General features: G+C 33.0%; 10 protein-coding genes across 10 annotated transcripts; 3 read left to right on the plus strand and 7 right to left on the minus strand. All coding sequences in view use genetic code 12, as the record gives it.

Moving 5' to 3' along the window:
• Positions 1 to 1129: 1129 nt before the first annotated feature.
• Positions 1130 to 5233, plus strand: RJT21DRAFT_115404 (uncharacterized protein; the record flags this gene model as incomplete). Its single annotated transcript, XM_064880342.1, has 1 exon — positions 1130 to 5233. One exon carries the CDS (start codon positions 1130 to 1132, stop codon positions 5231 to 5233), a length of 4104 nt encoding a protein of 1367 aa, XP_064737484.1.
• A 123-nt stretch (positions 5234 to 5356) lies between these two features.
• RJT21DRAFT_48257 (general substrate transporter) lies at positions 5357 to 7635 on the minus strand. Its single transcript, XM_064884755.1, has one exon. The coding sequence runs from the start codon at positions 7223 to 7225 to the stop codon at positions 5573 to 5575; it is 1653 nt and encodes a 550-aa protein (XP_064737485.1). The 5' UTR covers positions 7226 to 7635; the 3' UTR covers positions 5357 to 5572.
• A 1887-nt stretch (positions 7636 to 9522) lies between these two features.
• On the plus strand, positions 9523 to 12256 carry RJT21DRAFT_122013 (beta-glucosidase). Its single transcript, XM_064882270.1, has one exon. It carries the CDS (start codon positions 9604 to 9606, stop codon positions 12157 to 12159), a length of 2556 nt encoding a protein of 851 aa, XP_064737486.1. The 5' UTR covers positions 9523 to 9603; the 3' UTR covers positions 12160 to 12256.
• RJT21DRAFT_122014 (HIG1 domain-containing protein) lies at positions 12251 to 13159 on the minus strand. Its single transcript, XM_064882271.1, has one exon. The coding sequence runs from the start codon at positions 13080 to 13082 to the stop codon at positions 12456 to 12458; it is 627 nt and encodes a 208-aa protein (XP_064737487.1). The 5' UTR covers positions 13083 to 13159; the 3' UTR covers positions 12251 to 12455.
• Positions 13160 to 13420: 261 nt separating this feature from the next.
• RJT21DRAFT_48323 (uncharacterized protein) lies at positions 13421 to 17712 on the minus strand. The gene has a single exon (XM_064884759.1). It carries the CDS (start codon positions 17561 to 17563, stop codon positions 13541 to 13543), a length of 4023 nt encoding a protein of 1340 aa, XP_064737488.1. The 5' UTR covers positions 17564 to 17712; the 3' UTR covers positions 13421 to 13540.
• Positions 17713 to 18148: 436 nt separating this feature from the next.
• RVS161 (amphiphysin-like protein) lies at positions 18149 to 19166 on the minus strand. The gene has a single exon (XM_064879874.1). It carries the CDS (start codon positions 19048 to 19050, stop codon positions 18256 to 18258), a length of 795 nt encoding a protein of 264 aa, XP_064737489.1. The 5' UTR covers positions 19051 to 19166; the 3' UTR covers positions 18149 to 18255.
• Positions 19167 to 19327: 161 nt separating this feature from the next.
• Positions 19328 to 20607, plus strand: RJT21DRAFT_3399 (uncharacterized protein; the record flags this gene model as incomplete). Its single annotated transcript, XM_064884205.1, has 2 exons — positions 19328 to 19568; positions 19754 to 20607. 2 exons carry the CDS (start codon positions 19328 to 19330, stop codon positions 20605 to 20607), a joined length of 1095 nt encoding a protein of 364 aa, XP_064737490.1.
• Positions 20608 to 20630: 23 nt separating this feature from the next.
• RJT21DRAFT_115411 (uncharacterized protein) lies at positions 20631 to 21842 on the minus strand (the record flags this gene model as incomplete). Its single annotated transcript, XM_064880343.1, has 1 exon — positions 20631 to 21842. The coding sequence occupies one exon, from the start codon at positions 21840 to 21842 to the stop codon at positions 20631 to 20633; it is 1212 nt and encodes a 403-aa protein (XP_064737491.1).
• A 16-nt stretch (positions 21843 to 21858) lies between these two features.
• RAD3 (TFIIH/NER complex ATP-dependent 5'-3' DNA helicase subunit) lies at positions 21859 to 24362 on the minus strand. Its single transcript, XM_064882272.1, has one exon. The coding sequence runs from the start codon at positions 24319 to 24321 to the stop codon at positions 21952 to 21954; it is 2370 nt and encodes a 789-aa protein (XP_064737492.1). The 5' UTR covers positions 24322 to 24362; the 3' UTR covers positions 21859 to 21951.
• A 55-nt stretch (positions 24363 to 24417) lies between these two features.
• RJT21DRAFT_127866 (adenylate kinase) lies at positions 24418 to 25247 on the minus strand. Its single transcript, XM_064882902.1, has one exon. The coding sequence runs from the start codon at positions 25169 to 25171 to the stop codon at positions 24479 to 24481; it is 693 nt and encodes a 230-aa protein (XP_064737493.1). The 5' UTR covers positions 25172 to 25247; the 3' UTR covers positions 24418 to 24478.
• Positions 25248 to 26941: the final 1694 nt, after the last annotated feature.

Consider the following 26941-nt stretch of genomic DNA (forward strand, 5'->3'; position numbering starts at 1 on the left):
CCAATATTATTGCACTCCAATTATTTAGCATAATGCAAGTATGGCTTCCGAATTTGTCTAAATTTCTTTTTATAATTATCAGTAAGTACGATAATTAAGCCACTTTAATTGGATGTTATTTTCCATCAATTTATGCCATAAAGAATTATAAACTCACATATTTTCTATGACATCTGGCGTAACATTTGTTCTATACGTGGAAAGGGGAAGTTCCAGGCTTACTCCGCTATATCTATATTAGTACATAGGCTCTTCATTGCCATATGTATAATACGACTTACCTCTTTCCTTTTGTTTTATTTTCTCTTTATACCTGTATAGGTTGTTGGTACGAGTAATAACTACGTTTGTCGACCTTCCCCCAGATTTACAATGATGTAATTATATTATCGACATATGGATTTACAAATTAACGTAATGTACATGCTTCAAATATTTTCCGACTGCAACAGAAGGATTAGCTTGGAGTATCGCTAATTATTGAAAAAAACATTAGCCTCACTACAACAGGGGTATGCTTGCTTCACCTCAAATATTGCATATATATGTGATGCGACGCGATGACGAAAAATTCTGACCTGCATAAAAATACAAATATACTAAGAATCAGACAAGTAATTGTTTTCCAAAATAGGTCAATTTTATCATCTTGGCATTATATTGATCTACTCATGTAAGCTTTCTGTCATGTCAAGTATGTCATGCGTAGCCGAACTTTAAAGGACCCAAAAAAGAAATTTGTGGCGCCTTTCACTTTTATATATCCCATCTACCGATATGCATCGAAAATTATACAATGGATGCAAAATGAAAGAGAAATGGAATTATTAATGAAAATAGTAATTTTGATTTAATAATGACGCTAATCTTGCATCTATACACAATGCTTCAATATGTGACAAATGTAGTGAGTCGAACATTTATTATTAACTTAAGGACTTTCATTTATCATTCAATCTGTTCATTTCATGGTTCAATCATTACCAACTTGTATTTGATCACTCTATTTAATTCAACTGATCGTGCCACATAGAAGTTTGACTTATAAATTCAATATATAAATAGTAATTAATGGCTTCCAGGTTTCTAAATTTTTCTAAAACGCAAATAAAGAAGACAATTAATAAAAATGTTCTTTGCAAAATACATAGCAACTGTAACGATAATTCTTTGGTCAGCCATATCATTGGCAGACCGAGCTTATACTTTCCAAGACACCTGGCTGATGGACACAATATCTGTTGATGATTCCGAAAAAGTCTACATGCAAGTGTCATATCTCCTGTTATATGATGTAGTAGTTAACTACGAAGGGCTTTTGTATATGAAAAATATAAATTCGTGGCCCTGGCATAGATGGATTGATGAAACATTTTCTGTCAATCTTTCGAACGATCTTACTGTTGCAGGATACGGGATGCTAATTATTGATGATGGCACTGCACAACAAGAGGAATCAGACCATAATTGGAATCTTCATACTTTGGATAATGCAGGTGAGATTTACTTCTTGGGTGCTCAAACGCATAATAATATGAATGTTAATATTCAAACCAATTGGGAATTATCCAATACAGGCAATATTTGTTTCATGAACTGGGCTGAAACTCCTAATGGTCATATAGTTTTAGGAGACTCATATAGTAACGCTATTAATAAAGGAACCATCTTCTTTAATCACATTGCTAATGTTGAAATAAACTATGACTTGGAAGCTAATGGATGTATTTGGCTAGAAAGTAATTCCCATTATCAATTTAATCCATCCCATAATCTGGGCCATCAAGTATACTTTATAGGCGCGGACTCATCCATAACCATCCAAAATGATAGATCCCAATCACCTTCATATGAAATATATGGACTAAGGCAAAACAATAAAATCCGTTTTAATGTAAATGGATATCCCACCATAAATTATAATGGAGAATATTTAGAAGTCCGAGTAGGGCAAACATTAGTAATAACCTTAAGAGTTGGCTTTGGTTATAAAAGTGAATCATTCTCCTTAACTGGATACTGTGCCTCAGTATCTAAGAGGGCCACAGCTGATTGTTTAGCTACGCTTACTTATACAGGCCCACTTGCTATAACACAACCAGATGTATGTCAATCGTGTTATAATCCAGCAACGTTGTTTGATGTAGACTATTATGAGGAGTTGTTAGATGACAAACAAACATCTTCCGAAATTGAAACATCCTCAGAGGTTCAAACATCTTCAGAGATTGAATCGTCTTCAGAATTTGAAACATCCTCAGAATTTGAAACATCTTCCGAAATTGAAACATCTTCCGAAATTGAATCATCATCAGAAATTGCAACGTCTTCCGAAATTGAAACATCTTCCGAAATTGAAACATCTTCCGAAATTGAATCGTATTCGGAAATTGAATCGTCTTCAGAAATTGAATCGTCTTCAGAAATTGAATCGTCCTCAGAGATTCAATCATCTTCCGAAATTGAAACATCCTCCGAAATTGAAACATCTTCCGAAATTGTAACATCCTCAGAGATTGAAACATCTGCACAAGTTTCACCAACTTCAGACGTGGTATCATTCACAGATGTTATGCCATCGTCATATGTTGAATCGTCATATGTTGAATCGTCATCTGAAGTCTTAGCCTCATCTGAAGTTACTTCATCATCGAGTTTAATATTGTCTTCAACTGTGGATTCTTCGTCGAGTGTGGAACCACTTTCAACCTACCCTTCGCTGTCAGACGCGATTTCATCTTCTTCTGTTGTTTCCTCGCCAGATACAATCATGCCTTCAGCCAGTTCCGACGTTCCTTTCTTTTCCCCTTCATTGGCATCTAGCTATACAGGATCTAGTTCAGCACAATCTGAGACAGATATAGTTACAGATTCAGACACTTTAGGAACTGAAATAACTGATGAAATTGTTAGTACAAGCTCACATGAACTCAGCTCAGGCACAGCTACAACTGTTATAGGAACACCATCTGATGAAGTCGTCACAACTGCTGACCCAACAGACTCTACTACTGAGATTAAAGAACCAGAGACTTCGGAAACACTCATGGATTCCGAAACAGAAAGCGAGGAAGAGGGATCAACCACTCTCAAAGTGCAACCAACTTTTGAAAGTACTGAAAGTACCGAAAGTATCGAACCTTCAACCACAGATACTCACTCGGACTGGTCTTACACCACCACCATCGTGATAACTGAACCTGATGGAAGTACAGAAACAAAGACAGCTATTGTTGTCGATCCTCAGAATTCTGAAGGTGATTGGTATACCTATACTTCGTTCTTAGATGATGAATCCACTACTCTCAAAGAAGAACCTACGCTTGGAACTTCTCAAAATACTCATAATTCTGAAACCACTGAAACCACCCAATCCACAAGTACAGATACTCACTCGGACTGGTCTTACACCACCACCATCGTGGTAACCGAGCCTGACGGAAGCACAGAAACAAAGACAGCTATTGTTGTCGATCCTCAGAATTCTGAAGGTGATTGGTATACCTATACTTCGTTCTTAGATGATGAATCCACTACTCTCAAAGAAGAACCTACGCTTGGAACTTCTCAAAATACTCATAATTCTGAAACCACTAAAACCACCCAATCCACAAGTACAGATACTCACTCGGACTGGTCTTACACCACCACCATCGTGGTAACCGAGCCTGACGGAAGCACAGAAACAAAGACAGCTATTGTTGTCGATCCTCAGAATTCCGAAGGTGATTGGTACACATACACGTCGTTCTTGGACGATCCAAAGGAAACTGATGAAGTGAACAGTACACCAGCAAATGTAGATACAACGACCAGAGTGAGTGATCGCTCTACAACTACAACAACACAAGGTTGGACCGGGACTTATACGACTACGTTCACAGTGCCAGGAGATGATCTTGATACCGTTATCATTGCAACACCACCTGTGGATTATACTACCACTACACAACAATGGACTGGAAGTGATACAACAACTTACACCATATCCGGAGACACACTTCAGACTGTTGTAGTTCAAGTGCCAACCACCGCCACCACACCTCAACCTTCCACGGGTGGAGTTGTCACTGAATACGTAACAACATATACCACTGCTTTGCCAAATGGATCTCCTGCTACAGAAAGTGCACAAGTTGTTATTTCTCAAGATGACGATGGTACTTTGTTCACATCTTCAGCAGTATTGCCTACCATCTCAACATATACAAGGACCGCCACTGTGACGTTGGGCAATGGCCAACAGTCCACCGCCGTCTATGAGGTCATAGTTTCACCAGATGATTCAGGAAGTCTTGTTACTACAAGCAGTATTTTAGTTGTAGCTGATAGAACTGACGTACCTGAAGGTCCTGCTAATGGTTTAGATAATACTAGCACAAATACAGATGTTGGTGGTGAAGAGTCTACCAACGAAATTAGTGACGAAGTTGTAAATAACAATGCCATTAATGAAGATAGTGGGAGTGGTGCAGCTCCTAATGAGGCCAATACTGAACAAAACATGAACAATGAAGTTATAAACAATAATTATAATTCCGGCGACAATACTAATACTAATAATGCTAAGGATTATAGTACTGGTGAAAATAATGGCAACACTAATACCAACACTAATACCAACACTAATACCAACACTAATACCAACACTAATGTCAATGATAATGTTACCGGTAATAATGCCAATGATAACGGTATTGCTAACAACGGTAGTGAAAACAATGGTAATGTTGCTAACGACAACGTTTATTATGACGGTACCGAATCAAATGGTGAACAAACCGTCCAACCGGCTGATTCTGAAAATGAAGACGCTCAACAATTCACTCCTACATCTTATACTATTGCAGTCACTACCTCACTTCCTGATGGTGTGGTTGCTACAGAACTCGCCGTAGTAGCTGTTTCGATGGGTCCTGACGGCGTGGCTACTACACTAACCGCACCAATTACCGCACCTACTAATGCTGATTACTTCACTACTGTTGTGACTGGTGCACCGGTTGAAGACTACGATGCTGAAGGTAAGGAAGAAACTGATGCCCCGGCGGCACCTACTGCCGATGGTGGTGTTCCTCAGGTTCAACAACATCAACATGATGAGGATAAGGACACCACTGAAGAAAACGGATATTCACATGATGTGGAAGCATTTGATAGTGGGGCAGGATCTGTAAATTATCCGATTTACATGAATGCCGCACCCCTTTTGATTGCTCTCATTATGATTTAGAGTTTATCCGATATGTTTGATTTGTATAATAATATTACATGCCTGATTTGCACTATGATCACAAAATCAAAATAAATAAGAAGTATGTAACTTCTCTAAATAATATATGTACTGGTATGATTGTATGAATAATTTAGGGAAAGTTTATGCTTTTCCCGAGAATGCGAAAAAATATTACATGAATCTAAATAAATTATCATCACATTCATATATATAAATAAACAGGGAGAATGTATTAAACAAAAATTATTTGTATAAGAACTAAAAAGATCATTTAAAAATAGATACATTAATCATTTTGGTTTTCGAAAGTCTTCAAATAAATTTTTTTACATATTGTTAAACTTGAAGCACCTGTTTCGAAGAGTTGTCACTATGTTCACTGTTACTTTCAACATGAGCAGTTGCAATCTTTTCATTTGAAGCTTGTTGGAAGGCTTGTAAAGCAGCAGTAGTATCATCACCAAAAACGGTGGCAACTTCTTCCAAGGTGTGACCAAAAGTTTCCACGTAGAAGAAGTATACTAAAACTAATTCAACAGCAAGAATACAACAGTAGACAATATAGTATTTCCATTCAATATTTTCCATAGCAACTGGGTTAACAAAACCGTTGTAAACAACGAAAGCTTGTTGACAGAATTGGAAAATATTAAGACCTTTTGCTCTGTGAGAGTATGGTAAAATCTCAGTAACATATAAGTATGGTAAACCATTAAGACCAAAATCGTAACAAAGATAGTAAAGGAAAATCATAGCAAGAACACCATTGGCCAATGACGTTTGTTCGAAGTTTCTCTTTTGATTAATTGCAGAAAGGACTGTCCAAATAATATATGTAACCAACATACCACTAATAGAAGTAAGGAACATAAATCTTCTCTTGAATCTATAACAAACACTAGCAGCAGCCCAAGAAATAACAATGTTATAAACATTCAAACAACCATTAATTTCTAATTGTCTCTTGGTTCCAGTGATTCCAATAGAATCTAAAACCTTATTCAAATAGTATGAGACTAATCCATTACCAGAAAGTTGCATAAGGAAAGCAGTGAAACTAGTTAAAAACAATCTCTTTCTGAAAGATGGAATTTTAAAAAAGTCAGCATATCTTGAACTAGAATAAAGCTTTTCCATTTCTAAAGCAGATTGAATTTGCTTAATTTCAAATTCAATAAGAATGTGAGCACGTTCATCTTCATCGGCCCCAGTGTGGAATTTGTGTAAGATCTTTCTGGCTCTATCAACCTTACCTTTAGAAAGTAAGTATCTTGGAGATTCTGGAACCAAGAAGAAAAGAAGAAGTTGAACAAGAGGTAAGAAACCTTGTAAATAAGAAGGAATCTTCCATGAATAACCATTAGAAATATTTCTGGTACCGTAAGTAATCCAAGCAGCCATAATAGCACCTAAGTAGTAGAATGAGTTATATATAGCAGTACAAGTATCTCTGTATCTTGGATAGGAGATTTCAGCAATCAAAGATGGTGCAGAAACAGTCGAAATACCGAAACCGAAACCTAAAATAATTCTTGAAATCAAAAAGAAAGCATAGTTATAAGACGCACCTTGTAAAACAGCACCAATAACGTTAAGAGAAGCACCAACCATAATAACTCTCTTTCTACCAAATCTATCAGAGACATAAGAAGCAAATGGGAAACATAAAAGAACACCAAAGGTGTTACCGTTAGAAAGAGCACCTAAGATGGAACCAGTTGGATAACCCATAGATTTATTCCAATCTTCTAAAGATTGTAAACCATTTAACATAGAACCATCATAACCAAGATTTGTAGACGTTAAAGTAATTAAGAAAACATAGAAATGCAACAACCAAAAAAAACTATATTTATACCATGGCTTCTCGAGATAAAGATAATTGTTAATATCTTCATCATTAAGAGCTTGTTGTTGTAATTGAACTTTTTCTGAGATTGACCCAGACTCGTCTTCTTGGGAAGTCAAACCTAATTCTTTTCCCGACATTATATTAGAAGTTTATTTTTATTTTTTGAGTGACTGTAGAATAATTAAATTATTAGATACATGAAGCTAACAGGAAATACTACTTGTATTTATAATAAAACCTAGATATTGACCTTACCACAACTTGGTACAAAAATTCTCAGAGTCAAGCAGCACGGAATATAATAATACCAATAAATTATTAATATTCTAAATTATTTTTTAGGGAGGAGGGGCTAAAAAGTTTTAATAGCCTGTCCACAAATATTGTTGCCTCTTATTCTGTTACTTACAGCTATAAAACAATACATTACATAACAAACAAGTAAATCTACGATAAAATTTGCTATGGACATGAGATTGAAAAATGGCCATGCATGCTAAATGTTACACATTACCTCGCAAAAAATCTCATGTCGGATCATTCAACGATCCACAAACCGATGCTTAAAAAATAATCAATTTAATTTGTATGAACAACAGTTAAAAATGCGGGCTTTTGTGTAATTTGAGTGGGGTAAATATGTTCCCCAATCTCGGGAGAATTGTTTTTGTGCCTTTTCTATATTCAACACCTATCGTGAATGTTGCACTTTTAAGTAACCAGGCCGGCAATATCGTCAGCCGTTTTGGTATTGACTTCCTTTTTAGGTACTGGTTCCTACTGAACCAGGAAAGCACGGATAATTTTTTTTGAATATTCGTTACAGTCAAATGAAGAGTAGCATTTTGGCTCTACCAAGGTTGTTTCAAACCACAAACAGCTAACTTCGGTCACATTCCGCACCTCAGTCTCTTACCGCGCTTCGTAAATAGAATATAATCATGCACTGTCTCTATTTGTAGAAAACATTGCAAGCTAAAAGCTTTTGGAGGACATAGAGCAAAATTGATTCATTTCGTCCGGAAGTTAATAATAGTTGTTCTAAAGTAATATAGAGATAGATATTAGGAAACAGTGACAAATTAGGAAATCAATCCTGTTCCTGGCTTAAAAGTTAAATCCATTCACCTTATTTCCATCATTCTTTGCCCCATGGGGTGCAGATAAAATTTCAGCGTAAAGGCAGCGCAATGTCAAAAACACATCATATATTATCGTGCTTGAAAAATTCTCTAATTATTATTTAGACCTTGTTTTATTTTTGTTTATCTTGTGTTCTTTAATATTTATAGAACGGACTTAGAAAAGTATATTGAAAGGTCCAATAACTATGTTCATCAGCTGTTTCTAGGGAAAATCTGTTCCACGGAAAACATTTCCTGTGCGCTACCTCTCATCCTATCCACAACAAATGTGTGAAACAGACGCTAATTGCTTTGCACCCAATAATATAGATATCTCCGAAAACTTTTTACATACTACTCCAATGTTATAAATTATCTTGCCGATTATTAAATAGATCAAACTGATTTGTAAGCTATGTATTTGGTCCCTCTTCTTCCTCCACTTCAACGGTTCAAGGGAAAGAGGGGAGCTGAATTATTCTTTCAAGGAAGAAGTGGAGGTAGAAGTGGGGGTGGGGTAGTCTTTCATTATTGCAACAGGTAAGTATATGGGAACTGTATCAGGTCTGTATCTGTCATTCTTCTTGACAATATGCTATCACAATATTTTCGTATATTTTCTAGTCGCGAAAATCGGATAAACTTGCATAATTCCCCACAAGGTGTACCCCACTCACCCCACTGCGCATAATGAATAAAGGGTACATTTCCTAAAGAAGCAGAATTCCCGCTAGACTAAAATTATTATCTTCACAAATTTGACAGGTTTCCCAATACGGCAACCATCCCTTTGAATCACCAGATTGAGATACACACTAGAAATTCGATAGCGCTTCAACAACTGCAAAAATCACCAAACCATTCGTTTTGCAGAATGATGATTGATTATTTTAGAAGTAGGCTTAATGCTTAACATGAGATATAATCTTAAAGTATATGACACAACACGTTATCTTGTTTGAGAGTTTTCATCTTATGAGCCGTTATATTTCTGATTTACCGTAGTCTAGTAACAGCATTGTTTAATTGAAAATAGTGTAGCGAATAGTCATTATTTAATCTTGTGACATCATATATCGGGCAACTCTCCATAACAGGTAACCTGCCCGCAGAACACAATAATAGTTCAATAGGTTGGCTCAAGCACATAACATAACATTATCATACATTATGGTTAGTTCACAGTAGGAAGCATTGTTCATTTTTTCCGAGAATTTTTGACTCCGTGTTTTGTCGGTATCTTTTTTCTGTACATCTTATAATTTAGCGGTAAATATATAAGTGGGAATTTTTCCGGATTTGATGTTTTCCAATTTTAAAAATGATATACGTATTCAATAAGCTTGAAGATTTCTTATATCTCTTCTAATACTCTAATTGTTCAAGAAAAGATGAGTCCAATTAAAACTTCAAGCAGTAAAGAGTTGGATATCGATTATTTAATCGAAAACTTAACTTTACCGGAGAAAATCTCTTTGTTAGCTGGTAAGGATTTCTGGCATACAGTCCCCATTCCAAGATTAAATATCCCTTCAATCAGAGTTTCTGATGGTCCAAATGGGATTAGAGGAACTAAATTTTTTAACAGTATTCCTTCGAATTGTTTCCCATGTGGTACCGGTTTAGCCGCTACTTTTAACAAAGATTTATTAGTGGAAGCTGGTGAATTAATGGGAAAAGAAGCTAAAATGAAAGGTGCTTCAGTTATATTAGGTCCAACTTGTAATATTGTTCGTTCCCCACTTGGTGGAAGATCATTTGAAAGCTATTCCGAAGATCCTTTATTATCTGGTCATGCTGCTGCTTGTATTGTTAAGGGTATTCAAAATGAAAATGTTGTTGCTTGTCTTAAACATTTTGTTTGTAATGATCAAGAAGATGATAGAAAGGCGGTTGATACTTTGTTAACTGATAGAGCCTTCAGAGAAATTTATTTGAAGCCTTTCCACATCGCCATTAGAGATGTTAACCCAAAAGCTTTAATGACTTCATACAATAAAGTTAATGGTGAACATGTTTCTCAAAGCAAAGAAATTATTCAAGATATTTTAAGAAAGGAATTCAATTATAATGGTGCTTTAATGTCTGATTGGTTTGGAACTTACTCCACCAAAGCGGCTTTAGATGCTGGTTTGAATTTGGAAATGCCAGGTCCAACTAGATTTAGACAAGCCATTCAAACCCTTCATGCTGTTCAAGCCAACCAAATTAGTCAAGAAGTTATCGATGATAATGTTCGTTATGTTTTGAGATTAGTTAATGAAGGTTTAAAAGCTGAAATTCCAGATGATGTCATTGAATCTGCTAATGAAGATCCAGCAGCTGGTGAATTATTAAGAAAAGTAGGTGATCAATCCATTGTCTTATTAAAGAATGAAAATAATATCTTACCATTATCTAAAATTGCGGTCAAGGGACAAGAGAAGGTTGCAATTATTGGTCCTAATGCCAAAGCTGCCCAAGACTCTGGTGGTGGTTCGGCTTCTTTAGCTGCTCGTTACAAAATTACTCCTTGGGAAGGTATCAAGAGTAAAATCGAAGAAGGTGGCAATACCGTTGCTTTAGAGTACGCCTTAGGTGCTTTCTTGGACAGAAACTTGCCAGATGTTGGTGATATTTTGATAAACGAAGAAGGTGAAAAGGGTATCGATGCTAGATTCTATAAACATGCTCCAGGCTATAAAGGTGATAGACTTTTACTTGAGACTTACAAATTGTCTACTTCTAAAGTTTTCCTTTCTGATTTCAAAAGTGATAGATTAGAACCAAATGATATCTTATTTTATGCCGATTTCACTGGTAATTTTATTCCAGATGAAACAGCAGAATACGAATTTGGTGCTTCGTGTTTAGGTACAGCTCAAGTTTTTGTTGATGACGTTTTAGTTGCTGATAACAAAACTAAACAACAAAAGGGTGATGCATTCTTTTTAGGAATGGGTACTAGAGAAGAAAGAGGTTCTATTTTCTTAGAAAAGGGTAAGTCATATAATGTCAGATGTGAATTTGGATCTGCTCCAACTTATACCTTGGAAGGTGGTCCAGTTGAAGCAGGTGGAGTTTACTTTGGTATCAGAATAAAATCAACTCCAGAAGTCGAAATTAAGAAAGCTGTAGAAATAGCTAAGACGGTAGATAAAGTTGTTATTGTTGCTGGTCTTTCAAAAGAATGGGAATCAGAAGGTTTTGATAGACCAGATATGGAAATCCCAGGTTACACCAATCAATTAATTGATGAAATCACTAAAGTTAACTCCAATGTTATTGTTGTCAATCAATCAGGTTCTCCTGTTAATTTCCCTTGGTTGGATAAGGTTCAAGCCTTAGTTCATGCTTGGTACGGAGGTAATGAATTAGGAAATACCATTGCTGATGTTTTATTTGGTGATTATAATCCATCTGGTAAGTTGTCAGTCACATTTCCAAAGAGATTGCAAGATAATCCATCATATATAAACTTTGGTTCCACTAATGGTCAAGTTTGGTACGGTGAAGATGTTTTCGTAGGCTACAGATATTATGAAAAGATTGATTTGGAACCATTATACCCATTCGGCTACGGTTTGTCTTACACTACCTTTGATTTTAAAGATTTAGTTGTCAAATCAATTCGTGATAATGTAAATATTAAAGTGCAAGTTACTAATACAGGTAAAGTTAAAGGTGCTGAAGTTGTTCAAGTATACATTCAACCAGAAACTCCATTGGTTAACAGACCAGTCAAGGAATTGAAGGATTTTGCCAAGGTTGAATTAGAAGCTGGTGAGTCTAAGATTGTTGAATTGAACATCAGTATTAAGGAAGCAACTTCTTACTGGAATTCTCAAAAGAAATCATGGCAATCAGACAAAGGTTCATACAAAATTTTAGTCGGTAACAGTTCAAGTAATATTAGCCTTGAAGGCAAATTCATTACATCCAAGACCTTGAATTGGTTAGGTCTTTAATTTTAGTTATTTAATGTCAATTGGAGTATTTAAGGCTTCTTTTTGTTAGTTATGCTTTTAATAGATTTACGAGTTATTTTAATATAGTAACATATCATATAGACTTTAGAGTTTTTTATTAAGGAATTTGCGTTAGAGTTAAGAAAAAGTGCGAAGCACAAACAAAATTGTAACGTAAATAGTTGTATTTGAATATTAGGATTAATCTTTGATCTATTAACAGAGAGATAGAAATTATATATTCTATTTAGTGTTATGCTTATTAGGTGTCATTTCTCATAAGGTATGTAATTTAATCAGTGCTTTATGTGAGGTTGAGGAGTAGTATTACCATCATTTCCATGTTCATCTAAATATTTCTTCCATTCAGGTTGTTCGACTGGAGCTTTACTCTTCTTTTTAACTTCAGCAGTATGCACACTCAATACAATAGTACCTAATAATAAAACGACAGTGAATGCTTGGGCGTATACTCTGGCTTGAACAAGCTTCTGAGCTCTAGTCATATATGGATCCCTATCAACTAATTTCCATGAACCATATAAGGAAGCAGCCCAGGCTGCTACGATTGTTTCGTATTTCTTTTCATTCAATTTTTCCAACATTCTTTCAGATGTACTTAAATTATTATATTTAGCCTCTTGTGCAGCTTCAATCTTTTTCAAATAAGCAGCTCTATAAGTATCAGTATCGAATTTAAGAGAACCTTCATCAGCAAAAAAGGCACCAATTGTTATAGTTGGCATGGCCCACATTGCAGCCTTGATAGAGGCATTCATTTGAGAAAATCTAACTGGATATCTATATTTAACAAATCTAGTAATACCATAAGCAACACCAACACCAATAACACACCCTTTAAGACCTTCAGTAAGGACGTATTGTCTATGAGCGGCCTTTTCTTCTTCAGAAATGATCTTCATTATAAATTATAGTATAGAATAGTATTAGTAGTTAATATGAAATGGTAACAATTCCTTTTCCTATTGTTTTAAACACCAATTAAAATAATAATTATATTTGCACCCGAATTGTCGAAATTTGGCATCTTTATATACTCCTTGAAAAATGCGGGTTTTGGGACAATGATTGTTGCAACGGGCTTTGAATAAAAAGAAATAAAGTTTATAAAGGGAAAAAAAAGAAAAGAAAAAAGCTCAGCTTGCGCGACATTATCCGTAGTCAGGCCCATCTCGGAATGACTCGAGCCTTTTCTTTTTGGGTGACGTACGCACTTTCTACACATTTTATGCACTTCTTACGCATTTTTCTGGAGACTACAATGAAATCAAAGCCCATCTTGTTTATAAATAAATTGTACCTGATTATACTTATACATAATTTTAATTTGTTGGATTTTTTGTGACCTGATTTTTTTTATTCAGGTAGTAGATTGCGATAATAAATGCTTATCTCTCATTTTCCTTCTCTTGTTAATAAATAATAACTCACTACTGTTGGCCGGTGGAGCATTAGCTGTAGGATTTGGACTCATTCTTCCTGTTCTAGACATATTTTGTTTAGCATCTTCTTCTAAAACTGATCCCATCGTAGCATTGGTACCCGAATAATAAATATCATCTTCAATTAACGTGTCATTTCCCAAATAAAAAATATCCGTAATTCTACCCACACTAAAAATAATTGATTTATATCCATATTTGGCAATTGAATTAATCTTTGACATCACTAATTCTGTGTCACGTAGAGAATTAGATAATGGAATTTGATAATTAATTAATTTTCCATCTATTAAAGTTATAATGAACCCTTCCCAAACGTCATCAACGGTAATGATCTTCTGGCTTAAAGGTGAATCATGTTTACGATAAACATTCTTTATCTTTGAACTTCTTGACCGTAAACTCATAAGGCCACTGTGTTCTATTAAACTTTCAATACTTTGCTTTTTAATATCTATCTTTGACACGACCTCTTCATCGGCCAGCGGAGTATCGTCATCAGTCTTATCTTTTTTCTTTAATCCTATAATCATATTAACATCGGTTAACTCCCATCCAACTACTCCATTAAACCAATATTGATGTTCAGTAACGGCATTAAATCCTAAACATCTAATTTCTCTTGGATCTCTTTCAACTCTTAAACATATATTATTCTTAGACCTTTTAAGTTCAATCTTATAAGTATGAACAATTAAAGTTGGAGTATCATAATCTTCATAAGCAATAGAAAATGATTGAATTGATGCACAACCACAAAATCTACAATGGGTAGGTTCCAGATGTGATACTCTAAAGGAATTTGGTTTAAATCTTCCAACATTAAAATCTTTAAGAACAATTCCACTTTGAACGTCTATTAATTCTGCAATTTGATCACGAACAACAACAATCATTCCTACAAAATCAACAGTTATTACTGTTGATTTGTTAATTGTAAATTGAGGAAAGTCCTTCTTCTGATCAACAGGTAAGGAAGTATCAGGAGTAACTCCTTCCGTAATCTTCTTTAAATTATAAATAGAACGGAAATCAGTTGAATGACTTGAAAATTTATTATTATTTGAAGCAGAAATTGGTTGAACTGGTTGAACAACACTTGGAGCTTGATTATAAAGTCCTTCAACCACCGATAATTTTCTTAATTTCCAATTATTATTAACAACAGTTGCAACAATAAAATTAGAATTATTCATTTGACAAACTATACGATCATTAATTCTTGGAGTTGTAACTTTTTTTGCTGATAACATAAAAATATTATCAGATTTATCTCCGTAGACCAAATTGATTAAATTAATTGTCTTCGAATTTCCATCATGACAAGTGAATGTCACAAGTTGACCTGATTCCAATACTAGTACGAATTCAACTTTAATTAATTCTCGTTCTAATTGTTCTAAAGATGGTTCAGCCCGATCCATTTCACGTTGTTGTTCACTAAATGATTTCATGGAGATTGGAGGGGGTGGGAAATTTCCATTAATTTGAGAATTAACTGACATTATTGAAGCATCACTATCTCTTCTATTTCTATTTGTAGAAATCGCCTTCTTTTGACCCTTCTTAAGAAGCATCTTTCTAGCTAAAACTCCCGGAACTGTCTTTTTTCTAAAGAAATGTTCTAAAATCTTAAATTTTTTATTTGCAATTAATTCAAGTAGTTCTGGTGATAAATAAGCTTCCCATTTAAAGTTTAATTCTTTTCTTTCATAACATTTAATCAATCCATACTTAAAGCATATTAAAATTATATAGCATCCATCATCACTTAATGAAACATGATTAATTGGCCAGAAATCTTTACCTTTATATTCGCCAGTTTCAACTCTAGATGCAATATTTATTGGTCGTATCGGTCCAGAAGATAAAGGTGACCATACCAATATCTTTTTATCAAGACCAACAGTTACAACAAATGAACTTTTTGAATTTGTTGCAATTTTTAATACATCTAAAGTGTGACCAGTCGGAATATCATCCTTTAATTCAATTGCATTAAAATATCTATTAACTTTTTCAAAATCAGATTTAGATAATTTAGATTGTTCATCTGAACCATTACCATTTGAATCAGTTGATGTAAGTTTGAAAGCAATTGAACTCAGAGCAACAATAAACAATAAGATTGATAATAATTCTAAGTAATAAATAAAATTATTATTATTACTTAAGATATCAGTTGCCCCTAATTTTATTAAATCTTTAGAATTATTTAATACACTATGCGGTATAATTAATACCCAATGCATAAAGATACCTAGTAATTGAATTAATCCAATTAATGTTAATGAAAATGTAGAAGTATAATCTTCAGAATAATTTAATCTTAAGAAAAACTGTCCAAATTTATATCTTAAAGTTCCTCTCTTTGGTCGAAGTGAAGCTTCTTCTTTTGATTTTAATAAAAATGATGAGATTATATTTCCTCCATCAAGTTGAGTAGACTTTTTATCCTTTTCTTCATCTGATTCTTCAAGTAAAAAATCATCATTACTACCATTATTATGCTTTTGTTGATGACGATTGATTATATCGGTAAAGTCTAATCTTTTTAAATCAATGATTACTATACCAGCCAAATAAGATAATTCTAAAAGAAATTCAAATATAAGACTTATAACTATAGCTTCAATTAAATATGTTAATCTATTAGCAATATATTCATAAAATGAACCCGTAATATAATTGTAAAGAATTGTAGATCCAATTATATATACCGCCAACAATCCCACAATATGAAGAATTAAATTTCTTAATATTAATGGAGCTCCTTGATCACCCGTATATAATTTGTATAATCTCTTGTGTTGTTCAGATTCTTCATCAGAATCCGAAAGAGTCTTTATAGTCGTAAATAAATTTTTAGTTGATAATACCAAAACGGCAAACACATATGAACCTTTAGTGAATGGTGTCAGAGGTTCAAATATCAACCTCCAAGATTTAAATCCATGTAAAGTAGATACTATATTGACGGAAGCCATACTGGAAATTAATACACTTGTTAACCAACCCAATAATAACCCAACAACGGATCTTATTTTATGATCATTAACTATAGCCAAATAAACAAATAATGCAAATAATACAAATGATATATAAATTATCCAATTGCTTGCCATGACAAACAATTTTGTCCAATAAACGGCATTATTTTGAATTAAAAAGTATTGAACAAATCCCTTTATAGTAGGTATATGAGTTATTGTTATTACTTGATCAAGTTTAATTAATTCATCAAGTTTAAGATAATTTTTAATATGATTTTCTATAGGTATATCAGACAGATGTAGTATAAATATTTTAATACTTTCAGCATATTTTATTAAATGATTTGATTTTCTTATATTATCCACGAATAAAAATGTTAATAAATTATTCATTTCATAATTTAAATATCGAATAATATAACTTTTAAAGTTTTTATTGATTAGAGAATCTGATTCAATTTGTTCTGAAAATTTAATTGGACAATTTGAAAGTGGAGATATTATAGTTATGTCATTCTTGAAAGAATTGGTTAAATTATTTTCAAGTTTTTCAAGATTATAGAAAAAGTTATAATCCAATACTGTACTTGAATCATAACTAGTTCCTTCATGATTTCTTGATAATAATAAATATGATAATGTTGAATTGTTTTGGTATTTGAAACTATTCAAATTATTTAATAAAGATTGAGTTTCAAGTTTAGATGCTTCCGGATTTAAATTAAGTAAATTGGACCCTCCAAAATGATTAGCCAATTGAGAATTGATTTGTTTTATGGTAAAATCATACACTACTCCATAAGCAATGATGAAAATTAACATTGATGGAATCAATATGGCATGACTAGGTCTTGATAATACAAATGATACAAAATTTATAACTCCGGAGAAGTATTGGGATTGTAATCTTCGTAGTATATTGTTCTTCTCTATGAATTTGAAAGTCATGATATTGTTGATGATGATATATGATAATTATGAATTTTGAAGATGATTCTACTAGTTGGGACCAATTTTAATATGAAATCACTATCGTTAATTAAATATAATATAATGAAAATGTACAATTATCTTGTCACTTGTTTGTGTCGATGAATTGGGTTTGAAGGTCCACAAATCCGATTCAATTTTTATACTTCAACAATGGTACAATAAATACACAGATAATATATATGCTTAAGTACATAAATATATGAATAGACAAATTAGTATCAAGTTATACCAACAAGATGTTTAAGTTAGTGAATGACTTGTGAATATTTATCACGCTACGGAGTCAGTAGCTTAGATAGAAGGGCTTTGACAATAGTCCCCCAGAATGGAGATTTTTTCGGGAGCAAATTTCTGACATACCCAAATAAGCGACAAACCGAGTGGAGTGGGCTGGGTACAGTCCAGCACGGAACGGTTGAGTTCGGTATTATTGAGCATGTAGGAAAGTTTCACCGATATTAATGATAGATGTGGTGATTTTTTAATAACGGTGACTTATAGTTAAATAATATCACTGTATAATTACAATTATGTGTCAAAAAATGGGTTCATAAATGTACATTAGAGAGAACAGAGATAGGGAAGTATACTTCCCAAGTTAGTTAACATTGGTAAAAAAAATAAATATATATATATAAAGAAATAAATTACTTAGCACCAAGACTACTTATGTTCAATGCATTCATTTGAGCAAGTAAATCATCTATTTTACCATCTAATAACCCATTAGCATATTCATCTCTAGAAGATTGATCTAAATATTGTTGTATTTGAGCTAATCTTGAATATCCTTCGGTACAAAATTTCAATTGAATCTTTACCAAACTTTCAAATGATGGATCATAGAATGGAACTCTTAAGGCAATCAATTGAGGTAATTCAGCCTTTAATTGTTCATTTAAATCATCATAAATTTCCTTAGCAACCGCCAATTCTTTCTCAGCTCTTGGTAATTTCCCAGCATCTTTAGCTGGTTTATCAATTAATCTTCTAACTTTAGATTTACATTGATCATAATCAATCTTTTTATGGGCTCTTTTCTTAATGGCTTCATCTATTTCAGTAAAATATCCTGCAAATTTAGTTATTGGATCTAAAATAGTTTCTCTAAATGGTCCATCCATTTGTTTAACAGTTTCTTCATCAAATTCTCTTACACATTGTAAATATAAGTTACCAACACTTGAATATACCGATCCTTGAGTATTATCTTCATATAAATTGGATACAATCTCTGCAATTGTTACTTGAGATGCAGTTACAGCACGTAATGAATCTAAATATCCTTTAGAAGCCTTTTGTAAGTTACCACCTGCTGTTTTTAAAGTATTATATCTTCTTTCTTCTACATCAAAATCTTTATCAATTGTTTTATCCACATCTTTCACAAGTACAGATCCTCCGGCACGGTTAATAGCTTTCTTAAATCCTTCCCAGGACATCTTCTTGATACCTATTGGTTAATTTTATTACTGTAGTAAGTATCACTCCTTACTATATATAGTACATGATGAGTTCCAAATTTGTAATCCGCAGTCAGCCGAGTTACCGAGTCGTGTGACTTGGCTAGAATCTACAAACTACCAAAATTATATAGGACAATGGTACTTAACTATCAGGACAATAGAAACAACAGAGTCAATTAGCTTGTCAATATAAGCAGTAAAGGTCAATTATCAGAGTTAATTTATAGTATTAGAAGGATAGAAAAAGTAGAACATGTCAGAAGCTGAAAATACAATTGCTACTGAGGAAAACAGTCATATCATCATTAGTAACTCCAAAAGTAATAATGAAGGTAACGATCATCAGCATAACCAAGAAATGATTGATGAAATATTAGAATTGAAAACTAAGATAGCCAGTATAGTAGGCAATATCAAAGACACTAAGAGTGTATGTAATAAGTATGAAAATGAGATTCAATATTTACAAGAATATATCAGCACTTTAATGAAGAGTGATGAGTTGAAACAGAGATCTTAATACTACACTTTCACATAGTAACATTTCATATCACATTTACTATGTCAGTACGACAGAGTGGTTGATGATGTTGAACTGTATACAAAAAAAAGCATATATTAGAAAAACTTAAGTATATGGCTGCGAATATAGAAATTTTAGCAATGTACTTCCTTTTAGTTGAATCAAGTAAGATGTCGGAACCAGCAAGTACCATAGCACGGGATATGATTGCTGAATATGGAATCCATAAAACTAACGATGAAAATGAGTTTATTGGGGATCACACTATCACTAGTCTTCCATCTCATCCAGCAGCGGCTAAATTACGTACCAATAATGGTATTGGAATTGGACTTTTGCAGCGGGTTAATGTTGGGTCATTTGATAATTTAGTACGAACACATGTACTGGATGCTGATAATCATTATGGTTTAATTCAAGAAACAAGTGTGATAGAATGTTCTCAATTACCTGTTGGTTTAAATAAAAGAGCTGATCGTAAAGCTTCTAACCAATCTTCTATGACTGAAGACTTATTCTATGAAGCTTCCCCTGTATTGGATGGCTCAACGCTGCCATTGGTTCCTACAAAGTCTGGTATCAAATTTTATCCAACTCTCATTGAAAGGTATCCTACTACGATTGAAATCAATCATGCCCCTCAAATGACAGAAGCATTACCTGAGTTTTGTAATTTATCATTGTCTTCATTAAAGAAAAGATATCCAAATAATCATATATATTATTGTTCTCCATTACGGGAAGAAAGGTATACAAGCGATGAATTGGATGAACTTAAACTAATTTCTATATTATCAGAAGAAATACGTCATTTAGATGAAGATAAATCTGGCAATAGATCTATGTTAACAAGACTATATAATTCTTTACATTCTTTGTTTTTTTATAAAACTATCGATGTAAATCTGGCATGGAATATACCTGATCATGACATTACCAGTAGTGATCTGTGTGATGATAATGAATCAACTTATGAACTTGAAGATACGCGACTTTTATTATATAGTTAGTTTATAATTTAATTTAATTTAATTTAATTTACTTTGGTTTGATAAATATTATTTATGATATCTGGAAATGCTGATAATTTTATATCAGAAGATGAACTCAATGTACTGATATGACTTTTAGTGATCTCATTTACATTATTCTCATCCTGTAGTTTGGTTGAAGAATATATACTACCCCCTGTCCATGAATCTAAACATGTTTTGGCAGTAAGATCATACTGAGGAAATAATTTTTTCAATTCTTGCAACAATCGTAATTTGAAACCGGGAATATTGCTTATACCTCCTGTTATTATTAGATTCTCAATAACTTCCTTTCTTATATGAATATCTAGTTTATCAATACTAGTTTTTATTTTATTTAAAATATCTTCATGGAAAAATAACTGTTCAACAACTTCATATCGTATAGAATTAGGAACCTGGATTCTATCTGCTATTTCAAATAAATCTCTAGAAACATTATATTCTAATGGTCTAACGAAGAAGTAATCAACTATTAACTTCTCTATGAAATCAATTTCATTTTTGTTCCGTAGTAACTCATCAACTTTTGGATTTTTTAATGAAATTAATAATTTGGCAGTATTTAAATATAAATTCTTCCCACTATACTCATAATATTCCAAACTATTATTATTAGAAACCTCTATCATCTCGTACATAGGATGGATTCTTAAAGCATCCCATCCGAAATCTAAAACCAATCCATGATTTTGTCCTGCAGCTATCATGGACATCGATGGTTCTGATATAAATCTAATAGATTGAAATTGGAAACATGTTAGTAGTAATTTGGAAATCTTGTATTTGTCCACAATAGATAAATCTGAATCTATTAGTAAAACCTTATATAATGCTGAATCAATTCTTAACTTATTAAGAAAGATATCTAGGAATAATTTGTGCAATGCATTATCTCTATATTCATTAATTCCCCCAATTTCTCCTTGTAACATTAAACATTTCAGCATCATATTTCTATATATATCGTACATTTTAGTACCATTGTATTCGTGTAGCTTGGCATTAGCTTTCAATTCTGACTTTTGTCCAGTAGTTAATGCATGACTATCACTAAATTCATAGGTTAAGTCTTCATGCATGGAATCTACTGGACTAAACGAATAAGGTACAACAATGGGCTTATCTTCACCGGCAATTCCTACTTTTGCAAGTCGACTACCTAATGATATGACCACTGTTGGTTTCTCTTTATTCCCTGTCCGTATCATACTTAGATATTTGACTATTTTAACGATTCCATATATTGATCCTATCCTATATAATTAATTATAGTGCGCGTTGTTTACAAATATACAGTCTGCAAAAAAAAAAGAGCTTCTAGAGAAGGTCAAGATCGTCATCGTCAATATCCATGAAATCATCTTGTACTTCTACCTTAGTTTCTTCCACATCAAATTGAGCAGTCTGTTGCTTTTGTTGATGTTGTTTTTGGAATGCCTCAAGTTGTTCAAGATTCCATACAGACACACCTTCCAGATCCTTAGGATTCGTGGGTTGTGCTAAACTCCGTAAGAACTTTTTGGCAGTAGCTAATGCCATATCCGTAGATAAGTTATCATCAGAATCATTTAAGGCTTGTGCAATCCATTTGGGAAGTTGCTTCTTTTTGTTGGAAAATCTTCTGTCAGCCAAAACCATAATTCCGTAATCATCTTTACCTCTCAAAACTCTACCTAAACATTGAGCTGCATGTCTCATAGCATCGAATGATAAGAAATCACTCTCTCGAATTTGAAAATGATCTCTCATAAATTCTAATCTTGCCTTTAAGATTCTAGATTCTGTATATTGGAATGGGATACCAATCATAAGTACGGTTCTTCCATAATGATGATCAAAATCAATTCCTTCTGATACTTTACCACGAGCAACCGATAATAGAACTGCTCCTCTACCATTAGAGCATGCTTTTCTATATGTTTCCAATGCCAACGAAGTCTCTTGAGCATCTGGAGTTTCAACTAAAATAAGTTTATACTTCCAAACTTCATCCAATACACCCATTGTTTGCCACATAGAAATGATAGATTCCATATATAAATAAGAAGGAAAGAAAACAACCATTCCATCAGGAGTAATTTTTGAAAATTCAACCAATAAAGATCCATAATTTCTAACCACAGAAGGATCGGTTCTAATTTCAAACTTTGATGATATAGCTACTTGATCTGACCCTTTTGTTACAATCATTGGAAGGAATGATCTTCTGGCTAAAGTCATTGAATACGATTCTGAAATAGTAGTTTCAAAATTAAGCATTTTCGGATACATCTCCAAAGGTGAGATAGTCCCGGATGTAATAATGACTGAGGAAAACCTTTCAAATACTGGTTTAATTGCAATTGAAGCATCTAAACATGCAAAATGTAATATGGGGTTAGGAACAGTAGAACCCTCTGATTCAAAGGGTTCTAAGATTAATTGAAATCCAGTTTCATAAGTAGATACCAAAGTAGCAAAAGTCGCTATATCCTTCAAAGCTGTGAAATCTTCGATTTCATTCAATTCTAATGTTCTGACTAATAAGGATAATCTTTCAGAACAAAATCTTAATGGTTTTCGATCTATATAAGTCAACTCTTTCAAATGTTGAAGAAAACTAACTGGAGTTTCACTAATAACATGTAAAACTTTCATTCTTGTTTTCAAATATTCTATAAATCGTTTTAAGAATGATATGAAATGTTCAGCTTTTCTAATATTACCGGGAATTGCTTCCTCCAATAAATCTTGAGGTAAAATTGGATTACTCATGAATAACTCTTCTTGTCTATCAATTTCGGCTTGTCGTAATCCTTCAACAAGTTTTTCATATTCATTTTGTAATTTTTCACTATCTTGCTCCTTCATATCATCCACGGCATCGGCTAATTTGTTTGCTCCTCTGGTCGCTCTTTTTAGTACATCATCGGTTAAATCCAATGATAAAGATTCTATACAAACATTATCAATATTGTGTGCTTCATCAAATATAATTATACTGTCCTTGGATAATTCTTTAGAAACACGGTCGGCAATCTTAGGATCTAATAAATAATGGTATGAATAAATAATAATATTACAAAATGGAATCATTCTTCTGACAGTGAAATATGGACAAGTACCCTGTTCTTTACAATATTTGACTAATGACTCAAATGAATAAGTTCCTGTCGGTATAAGATCATGTTGCTCTAATTCATTTAATTTTTCATGATAAGTACATAATGAGTTCATTTCTGAAGTAGGATCTTCAATAACTGTTCCCTTGGTTATCTTTTCTTTCAATTGACCATTTGTAATTCTTCTACATTTTTCATCAACCACTATACCTTTTCTCTCTTTAGATATCGTTGGATGTAAACATAAATTCTTTCTACTAGTTAAACCTAAACCTCTAAATTCTTCAACATAACCCAATTCTTTGGCTCTGAAGTCCATTAAATTTTCCAATTCTATCAATGCCTTTTCAATTTCAGACATGGTACGAGAGCAATATACGACTTTTCTATGTTCAGGATAATGCATTTGATATGCTATTGTTAATGAAAGCAATGATACAGTCTTACCCGTACCTGAAGGCATTTCTAATACACACTTACCTCCCACATCCAATGTTTTTTTAATATCACACATATAAGCATATTGCTCAGGATATATTTTTGGATAAGGAAAAAGAACAGGTAAATCATCAATATAGAACTTCATTATTGCGTCATAGACCTAACACTAATAAGTGCACTATAATTTAATTCATCTCCAATATTTCATAATGTTTTACGATCCGAAAATTTCGCACTCTAATAAACTAAAAATTTCCTGTATATACAATGGTCTAATTTATCTAAATCTAATTTATCTATATCTAATTATTTATATGGGAATAGTTATCAATTACCAATTGAGCTAATTGAGGATATACAATATCGGAAGTATTACCAGAGACAGTGTGTAATACGTTAAGCTCTTGGTAGAATTGTTTGAGAGGTTGTAACTCTTTATTATAAAGATCTAATCTTTTAGATACCACCTCAGCAGTATCGTCGTCTCTCTTAGTTAATGGTTCACCTGTAATATCATCTTTAAATGGAACTTTAGGTGGATTATAGTCAAGATTATAAACTCTTCCACTATTTACATGAACCCAACGAGCTTCAATTCTATCAATAATAACTTTCTGATCTACATCAAGTTCCACTACCATGTTAATACTAGCTTCATTAGGTTTAAGTACTTGATCTAAGGAGCGAGCTTGACCCACTGTTCTAGGAAAACCGTCCAATAACCATGTAGATTGTTTATTTAACCAATTTCTTTTATCAAGCTCACCTCCAATTAACCGAACCATGAGTTTATCAGGTAAAAGTTTACCTTCTTTTATATAACTTGAAATTTCATGACTTAATGTAGTTCCACTAGACAATTGTGATCTTAATATGTCCCCAGATGAAAGTGAAGAAATAGTAGGAAATTGCTTTAAGAGTCTTGAAGTTAATGTACCCTTACCTGAGCCTGGTGCTCCTAGGAGAAGTAATCGTAATGGACGAACAAGTGCCATAAGTTAGTAAAGAAACCGCTATTGTTCGCTGTCTCTCCACTTTTCCGACCGTTTTTATCTTTTTGACGATCGCTACCCATTTTAAGGCCGCGGCTTAAATTAATTTATTTTACTTGAATATAGGATAAAAGTGTAAATTTGATAGTATATTTGTTTATATGCTTAGGGCTGAATATCATAGAAAATTGACTACTTATTGTAATTGTAATTTTAATTGTAGTATTGGTGTTCATGGTACTTGGTTAACCCCGTTAATATTTTCATATTTGGTACAAATTCTGTGGAAAAATTTAAAGAAGTTGATTATTGCAAACGGATTGATGCACCCTTTTCAGGCGGCACATCACTTACAAGAATATGAGCAAGTCTACTTTTATCGTTATTAAGAGATAATACAGCAAGTCAATAATTTTTATTGGCATACAATAAATGGCAATTTTGAGACTAAAATATTTGTGTCGTTATCACATCAAACAATATCATAAATACAAGCTAGTGATATGAAGTATCAAACCATATATTAGTTCATATGAAAGTACGTCTATCATCTGTAGCAATTCTTTCACGTGAGTCAAAACTTCGTACTAAAAAAGTTTACTATATATAATACCATAATTTTGGTGCATGTATATTTTTATCTTTTGGGACTTATCTTTATAGTGATTTGAGTTTTGCAACTTCTTCATTGATTATCTGATTACAGTGTTGTCCTACAATAATCATTTATTCCGCAATATTCAGCTGTCTCTGTATCATCATATATTTCGTTATTCATCTCTGTAACAACACGGTTCAACCAATTATCGGCAACATCGACAGTATTGAATTCTTCCAGAGCAACTATTTCTTCGTTATGTTAATTATTTTAATCACAATAGCAAATGGGTTTGTTTTGCTAGCTGATAGATCTTCATAAGTATCTGGTCCGTTGTGGAAGTCAGACCACTGTTTATAACAAAAATTTCTCTAACACTCATTCCTCAAATGTTCACATTGTATATATGACTTTTTATTTCAACGGGATTCCAGTACTTGTATATAATAACGAGATATTATGATGCGCTATTTATAGAACCATCAAATTATTCAGTTTTAATTTTATATTTACAATGTATATAGAAACGGAAGGTTTAAGGTCGCTATTCAAAGAACTTGTTTAACCATAACCCCAGCAACTACATTGAAATGCTGTTAATAATAATCACAGAAAAACAATATAAAAGATAAGTTACGATATTTAACTGGATCAAGTAATAATTCAATACATATAAATGAGATAGAAAGTGGCAATTGGAATATCAATTTATGAAATCTTACGAAAAGCCTTTGTTTTTAGTTTCATCAATATATATATATAGGATGTATACAAGATTGATATTACTAAAACTTGATAAAAGAAGGTCTCCGTCGTAACGCCTGTGATTGATGTCATGTAGGACTAATTTCACCGAAGCAGCTGTGAATTAATGGACTTGCAAAATAATTGATAAATAATTATACATAATTAAAGTTATATAAGTTTATAATTTACCTTATCAGATCTATATTTAAATGATAGCTTAACAAGTGATGTACGGAGATATTGACATCGAGAATATTGTGTATGAATAAAAGCTGAATCAACTTCATGAGATCCAACATCCAACATTCAGAATATCATGTAACAAATAGTTTAACTGAAAGCGTGAGTGCTTAGCAGCATCTAAAAGTGGAATTCGTCTTGTTATTCAGTTTATCTAAAAGGAAATTACAGCTTGTAACTTGCAGCAA

This window comes from Scheffersomyces amazonensis (genome assembly GCF_036850825.1).
Source record: "Scheffersomyces amazonensis strain UFMG-HMD-26.3 chromosome Unknown RJT21scaffold_5, whole genome shotgun sequence".
Taxonomy (NCBI): domain Eukaryota; kingdom Fungi; phylum Ascomycota; class Pichiomycetes; order Serinales; family Debaryomycetaceae; genus Scheffersomyces; species Scheffersomyces amazonensis.